The 8,149-nt window shown below is 41.2% G+C and overlaps 1 protein-coding gene across 11 annotated transcripts in view; it reads left to right on the forward strand.

Annotated features, from left to right (window-relative positions):
* MARCHF8 (membrane associated ring-CH-type finger 8) overlaps window positions 1-7,754 on the forward strand; it is a 99,496-nt gene extending 91,742 nt beyond the window's left edge. For all 11 annotated transcript variants that reach the window (XM_055720171.1, XM_055720173.1, XM_055720168.1 and 8 more), the window contains 2 exons: window positions 3,791-3,938; window positions 6,395-7,754. In XM_055720171.1, the coding sequence (XP_055576146.1) occupies window positions 3,791-3,938; window positions 6,395-6,699 (453 nt within the window). In that variant the 3' untranslated portion in view covers window positions 6,700-7,754. The remainder of the gene's footprint in view (window positions 1-3,790; window positions 3,939-6,394) is intronic.
* Window positions 7,755-8,149: the final 395 nt, after the last annotated feature.

The raw sequence follows: 8,149 nt of genomic DNA on the forward strand, positions 1-8,149 counted from the left end.
CCTGCTTCCCCAAGGAAATGCTTCATTAAACACAGATCCACTCTGAAAAGAGGCTGTCCTTGCCCACGAGCCCACAGCACGCCCTGTGTATTTATCATGTTTCTGTGGTTCCTCAGTACATCTGGTCGGTTTTGATAGGTGCCAAGGGATTTAAATTAACACTCAGCCTGGCAAATCCAGCATCGGTGGAATCCAGCTCTGAGAGTTCGCTGTTGTAACCTTGCAACTCTCTGTGTGCAAATGTATATACATACACATGCATACATGTATGTGCATGCAGTAGCCTGATTTTTTTCTTTGCAGTTACATTTTACAGCTGATGCAAAGAAGTATTTGCTCTGCAGTTATCCACATTCTTTTTAAATAGGGAGTTTTGTATTACCATTACCTGCTTTAGTTCGCTATTCCAAGATCCACATAGCTTTGAAGTTCTCTTGAAAATATGTGGATTTCAGGTTACACTTTAAATCACTTTCTGAGTGTACTTTGGTTAAAATGTATAGCTTTTTTTTCTTTTTAAAGGAGCAAACTTATTTTAGTGAAAATATGACAGTGTAAGTAGAAGAAGGTTCACCAATAAATGTGGTTTTATTTTTTACCTTTTCTTAGATTGTGAATGACTAGGTTTGCACACTTCACATTGCTAGAACCTGTTTTTTTGTTTTGTAGAAAAGTACGTTTCGTAAGTCTGGTAGCTTAAAGTATAGATACCTAAATGCTGTTTGCATTGTAAGGCCAGTTTTGCTCTTGTGTCCTTTCTGTTATCCCACATCCTCCGGGCTTCCAATTTCAATTGGTCTTTACCATCAGGATTTTGAGATGGAAGTCACTGGTATTCTCAGCACAGACAAATCTTGCCATGTCTACAAAAGTGGAAGAGGTTAATAACAATAACCTCACTCTGGAACTAGAATAAATGAGAAACATTGCATTCAATTATGATGAGTCTAAATCACATATGGTGGGAAGTCTGGACTGCAGCCATCTGAAAGCTGTTATGAGAACTTGTCCAATTCCTAAAAGTGACTCCTAGCAGAAAATAGAGCAGATTTCAAACACCACCTATTTTTTTGCAGAGATCTACAGTCTGCAAAGTATATAGCTTAGCACGTCCAGTTGGTAGGATGACCTCTGCTTATGACTGCGGTGCATCGGTGCCTTCTAAAAACTGCAGATTTGTCTTTGCGGCACAGAGCATCGTACCTCTGAGTTGCAATATTGTCCCTCATAGGCTCTGTTACCTGCACAGACAATACTTTGCACAGCCCAGCCATAGACCATTAAGGAAGTTGCTCTAGAGAATCCCAAGTAAAAAAAGTTGCTGTAGTTGGCAGTTGGCTGCTGTTTTTCCTGTGCTTTCTCTGCCTGGAGTGGGTGGGAAACATTTTCTGAATATTTGTGCCCTGTGAGAACTTCAGAAATTAGTTGCTCAGCATCATTAGTTATATCTGAACAGGTCATCTGTGGGAAAGAGACCAGATGCCAAAAGGTAGGGACAGAGCTATAAACAGAAAAGAGAAGAAGGAATTTACCTCTTAAATATATTTATAATTTAGAGGTTCAGCTGCAGCCAGAAGATAAGCTGCCTCTGTATCTTCAGCTCAGCTTTTATGGTATCCTGTCAGTCAGGAGAAAACAGTGTGGAACTCGTGATTATGAACAGGATGGGACAAATAATAGGGCTTGTGCTTGTCTGTAGAGCAGAAATGGATTTAAACTTCCTCAGCATCTTAAGGTTGTATTGCAGCATTGGGCTGTTCAAACACCAAGTTACCAAGGGAGGAGGATGAGAAACAAAACGTGTCACGGCTCCAGTGAAGATGAGGGGAGACAAGAGAGGGATGCTCTATTTTAAAATTTCAGTGGGAAAAAAAAGACATTAAATCTAAATTTTCTGCTGATTTTTTTGGTTTAACAACACTTTAAAACCCCAGAACTGCTGACTGGGAAATGCCATGTGCTGTATCATCGGTATAATGCAGCAGGTACCTACAGATTCTAGTTTCCTCTCTGGGATAGTGCATAGTTTGCAGAATGCTTCTTTGCTGTGCAGTCATATCTTGAAGAGATGAGTTGGTGCGGGTTGGTTTGGTGGCTGTGGAGCCAGCAGTTCACAGGAGGTATTGTCCAGTGGAGGAGCTCAAGCTATGGAACAGAAGAGAGGAATATAAATTAGTCAAAATGCAAGTCCTTGTGGCTCTGTAAAAGCATTCACAAATAGATTTAACATGCTTACATTTTGAGAAAATAATTTAACTAATTTATACTCTGTCAAAAGTATTGTTTAATAAAACCTTGGTTTAGATGCAAAAGCAATTTGGTGTTTAAAATGCAATATCCGAAGGGAACATTTTGTCCAATCTTTTTCTAAAAAGATTGAAAAAACATGCTTTCTAGCATAACATCTAGCGTGTCATTGCTGCAAGTCTTCAATTCTTGTGCCACAATGAGATTTGGGTGCCTACAGAACTGGACATGTGGCTTGGACTGGCCAAAGAGATTGATTGTTGGCAAGACAGAGGGGATCACAAAGTCTGTGGTCCACGTTTCAACCATTCTGGTATTTGTAGCAGTGGAAACAGTAATTCAACATAATCAATCCTACCAGTCAGGTCATCCTCAGTCCTCTTCCATGTTATTCCTTCCCGTCAAAGTCCTCATCTTCTACACATTAGTCTAGGAGACATCAAATGCACCTCTGTAGAAACAAATAGGTATGTATGAGAAGCTTATGTGCCCCAGCATATATTTTGTGAAAGTCTAGGAAAAGCCCATCTTAAACTCTCTGTTCCAAACAAATACACTGAGGGATGTGTAACCCTACCTGCAAAAACTTTCATCATATACGTTGGGGAAATTGCCAAAAAAATAATTTAACAAAAGCTTCAGGGTATCTCAGGTAAAAAAAATAGAAGCTGTTTTTGAACAATTCCCTGTATAGTAGAAGCATCTATAATTGTCTAGTTTCTTTCTAACTTTCCTAAATTATGTTGACCTGACTTTGTGGTTTCCATTTGGGCTGTATAAGCATTATTGATAGATGCAGATCTGGGGATTTAATTTTCTGCATCCTCTCACTTAAAAAGCTGTCATTCCAGTTCTACTGTATATTCTTGGGGCATATGCATTGAAGTGCACTTGAAACACTGAAAATAAAATACGGGTGTCACTGCTGTAAGTAGTGTTAAATATACGTGAAGATTGAATGAAACCCCCAGACGCAGGAGGGGAGAACTAAACAGCCTTGAGCTGAGAGCTGAACAGCCTTGACTGTGCACTGGGGGGTTCTTAACAGAGTTCGGCGTGCGATGTCTCACCCGCGCTGGTCAGCTGCATCATGTACCACTTTTGCTGCAGTGTGTTACTGAATGCCTGAGGAAAGGTACCCTCTGCCACTGCGGTGCGTGGCTGTGGGTGCCCGCTGTGAGTGGGGAACAGGGGAAGGAGCAGCCTTGCTTGCACTGCCAGGCCTGGCACTAGGGTCCCTCTGTGCTGGAGCTGCCCCTGCGTGCAGAAGCAGGATGTGATGACATTGTGCTGAGGCTCCGGGTGGGAGCTGAGCACGGGAGGTCCCCTCTGGCACCAGGATGGCTCCTGTCACAGCAGGGTGAGCTGCCAGCCATCATGCACATGTCAGAGCAGTAACGCCATCTGACTTTTAAAATCCTTTTTTAAAATAGGAGGAAGGTACTCATCTGCCTGGTTTTTGTTCTTACTGTTATTTTTTTATACTCACTAGTAACTACAGCAGACACCTAATCCCTTGCTTTGCTTCTGGGTTTCTTGCCAGTGGGAGAAGCTGCAGATGACAGCCAGTGAGAGGAGGAAGATCATGTGCTCTGTAACATTCCATATCATCGCCATCACCTGTGTTGTGTGGTCTCTCTATGTCCTGATAGACAGGACCGCTGAAGAGATTAAACAGGGACAGACTACTGGTATGTTACTTGCTTTCCTTCCCACTTATTCTCTTGGAATAATTATTTATCCTGAATGCAGAGAGGATGCAGAGCATGAGTGTGCAGGTGATGTTTATAGACTAGTCAGCTTTAGCCTGAGGTTGGGTTGGTTTAAAAGAGCATATCTAAAATGATTTAGTTAAGTGAGTGTAAATTAATCTGTGGGTGCTCTTTAAGTCTATTTCAAGTCAATTTAGTTTGCACTTATAAAATGCAGAGATATCAGAGCTAATCCACTGTAGCCAGACACAAAATTGCACTGCCTTAGCTAATTTAGTTTTGAATTGGAACACTTACTGAGCAGATAAGGACATAGGCATATTTTTTTTGCTGCTATGGCTACATTTTAACTGGGCAAAAGCAGGACAGTTTTTTAAAAGAGAAGAAGTAAGAGGAAACTAAATCCAAACCTTTGAGGTAAATCAACAGGGTTTTCTTCCCATTTGGTCATCTGCGAGGTGGGTTAGCACAAGTTTCCTGTGAGAGCCACGTTAGACTGGGAAAAAAAATGTTATGACTGGTTGTTCCTGAAGCACAAGGAACTTGGGCTGATTCTTAGGGCTCCAGTTCATGTAACTGAGATGAGGTGTACTGCAGCTGATGTAGTGGTTGCCACCCCACTGTATGGATGTCTCAGCTTCTTGAATAGTAGGTTTTCTTCAGCGTGCCACTGTAAACTTACCAAATGGAAATCTGTTTTGGGTATGCTGGGCTGCGTATTTGCAGCTGTCACAGGGCTGTTTCTCAGGCAGTTGAGCGGTCCCCGAAGGTGGGGATAGAAAGGACGAGGTATCTACCAAGGCTGGGAGCCATTAGAAGGCAAACTGTCCTTGCTCACAGAGCACTGCACGCCAGCTAGACATGCAGGTGGAAAATGTTATGCTGCTGATTCCAGAGCGTCATCTGGAGAGGCGGCTCTGAGCATCAATAAACCTGCAAATCCACAGAGCTGTTCCAGTCTCTTCAGAGCAGAATCACACTTTAAACTGAACAGTTTTGCTGTCATTTCTTATTTGGGCTGTAGTTTGAATGTTCATGACTTCAGTCAGGAAGCTGCTTTGAATGGAATATTTTAGTTTCTGTTCCATCCAACCCCATCTCTTCCACGAAAATTACTGACCTTTCAGTGTATGGTTTCTGTATGATAATGAAAAGCATATGCTTTCAAAGATTTATCATCTCCAGGTAATTGTAGCCAATAAGTACATTAGATGAACAAGAATAGGGGGAATAGTGTGAATATTTAGTACGTGTTATAGTGCCACCTTTGCTTCCTTCATTTGGATTCTAAATCTGGGGGTCGCTGTAGTGAGCTGAGGAGTGTGTGTGGCTATATGCTCATGCCTGCACCGGGGCAAGCACATACTACCACTGCGTACAGACGGCATCAGACAGCCCGTCTGAGAATCGGTAGTCACGCTGCAGTGCCCTTTGTATTTTGGGACTAAAATATTTTCATTCCTCCCATGCTACCATGTGTTTCCAAAAGAACAATAGCCCGTGTCTTGGTAGAAACTTTGAAGACTTGGAAGGCCATGATTTTATTCTCTGAGAAACCTGGTAGTGGATGATTCAGCATGGTTTCATGTCCATCTTGTGATGCTGTTTATCTTCAAAGAGGAGAGAGGCTGGGTGGGTACAGGACCTGTGTAAGCAGAAGATGTATAAAACGAATACTCTTTCATTTAAAAGGAGTTGATAGAGATGTAACGGGATCCAATGTCTAAAAGTTCAAGCTAGACAAATTCAGGAAAAGTAATATGGTCATTTTTAATGACAGAGGGTAAGCGTGCCAGAATGCTTCAGCATCTCCAGCACTTGCGGTTTTGCATCAGAAGAGATGCTGTAGTTCAACTACAAGTTACTAGGTCTGGTGCAGATAAAATTGTCTGGTCTTTGTCACTGAACGTGTCAAGCTAGATGGTAGCAGTCATTCCCTTTTAGTTTGAAGACTGTGACTCCATGTACTGTGTGATCACAGAGTGGAGCAGACTTCTTGGGTCACTGAGTTGCATCTCCTGCTATGAAGAGGAAACCATGCCATAGAATGCCTTTCATAATCTGATCCAATTTTTGTTTAAAAGCAGGTGTAAAATGGCCTAAACATGTTACTGGCTGTTACCTTGACTGTGTTTATGATTGTGCTGCACAAGGGCTCAAGCACAGAGGATCAACTGTTTTGTTTTTCCTCTGGTGGGTGCGAATAAATGTGATACATGAAGTAGAAGTCTGCATGTGTTAGACTTGAAGGGAGGAGGGGAAAAAAGGCCAAACAAGAAAAATGGCAAAATAAGAACAGTTTGCATAACCTAAACTCTGTGACAGTTTCCTTACTGTTTTCCGTACTGATGTTTTTGAGAGATCCAACATAGTCCAGCCAGTACTGACCATGTCCTTTTTCTTTCCTCTTTTGTTTTTTATTTTCTTTCTTCCAGGGATTCTAGAGTGGCCATTTTGGACTAAGCTGGTGGTTGTGGCTATTGGTTTCACTGGAGGACTTCTGTTCATGTACGTACAATGCAAAGTGTACGTACAGCTGTGGAAAAGACTTAAAGCTTATAACCGAGTAATATATGTCCAAAACTGTCCAGAAACTAGCAAAAAGAATATTTTTGAAAAACCTGCACTAATGGAGCCAAACTTTGAAAGTAAAGAAATGCTTGGGGTTCACCATTCAGACACAAACTCTTCACATTACACAGAGCCAGAAGACCATGCTGGAGAAATCCTTCACGTCTGATTGCTGGGTGGGAGGGCTGTTTCTGTATCTCCTTGAAGATTTAAAATATCATTGTTTACTGCAAACTGCTCTACCTTTTTAAAATTGGCTAACAGCTGAGAGCTGGCAGATCAATTTTTTTACACTTGATTTTTGTTGGAATTTTTTTAAATCCCTTTGGCATATCTGTCACTGTCATTATGGTTGCAAACCTCTCAACGTTTTGTCTCTCGTACTGGCTGATCAAAGAGCCACAGGATACTGGGTAGACTGAGCTTGGGTTTGGTATCAAGCAAGCCGCTAGTGAACAGTCATCAACATCATGGAGTCTCTTACTTCAGAAGATGACTCTAAATGATTCTGGAATATGTGTATGTGGGGTTTGTTTGTTTATTCTTGAAGCATGATGAAGGAGGTTGTCCCAGACATTGAGGGAAATGGGAGAGCTAGAATCTAATCTATCACTAACACTGCCACTAACATTTTGTCTTAGGCAGCAGGTGTAAAATATTGCTTTACGTATTGTGATGAGACTTACAAAGCATATAGCACTTTTAAAAAATCTTTATTTTGTAATACGTTATGTCAAATGAGAATGAAACTTGAAAGAATGTGTCATTTTCAAAACATTTCTTCATTCTTTACCCCATCTGTTCTTCTGGAACGTAAACCTCTTGCCTTATAAAAAAAAAAAATTAAAAAAACCTCCAACCTGTGATTTCCAACACACGCCCACATGATCTCACTAAACATAACACTAAAAACTCTGCCTCTTTGGGTTTCCTTTGAGGAGTGATTTTTTTTCAAAGGACATTGCACTTGTGACTTGTGTATGGGGAGTAGTTGATGTGTACAGTGTTGGTTTCCAATGCGTAATGGTTTCTGTTTTCGGGATTGGTTTTGCTTTTTTTTTTTTTTAACTAGGTCAGACCATCAACACACCTGCACATATATACCTGATGTAACTTTCATTCCAAACCACTGGTAAAGGGTTTGTTGCTATATTGGTAAAAATGTGAGCTGTTATGGAAAAAAGATACTTAGTCAATACAGCTGAAATTGTTTTTCCTTCTTTAGTGCTGTGTCATGTGTGAATTACCCAAGAATTTGATGTTGTCAGAGGAGGTGGTGAGATCAAAGTCTCGAAAGCAAACATTGCATTAAGGGGATGAGTTTAAAAATACCTGCCTGGTTTTAGTCCTGATGTGATGCATTACATGGTCAAAGAATAGTTTTGTTCGTGCTTTTCAATATGGGACTGGCTTTTTAATCAGCCAACCTTAATGAAAAGAGAGGGACAGCTTTAAAATCTGCAGGGCTTTAGGCAGTTTCCCAAAGCCTGGGGTGTCTGCTGTTAATTCACTTGACCAATCTGCTTCACTGAAACACTTTCCAGCTTCAAGCCCTCGTTTAACCGAAGTCTCAGTGTGGCTGGAGCAGAAACAAAGCCCCATGAAAAGTCAGCACACGA

This window comes from Falco cherrug, chromosome 9 (genome assembly GCF_023634085.1).
Source record: "Falco cherrug isolate bFalChe1 chromosome 9, bFalChe1.pri, whole genome shotgun sequence".
In the NCBI taxonomy this organism is placed as follows: Eukaryota; Metazoa; Chordata; class Aves; order Falconiformes; family Falconidae; genus Falco; species Falco cherrug.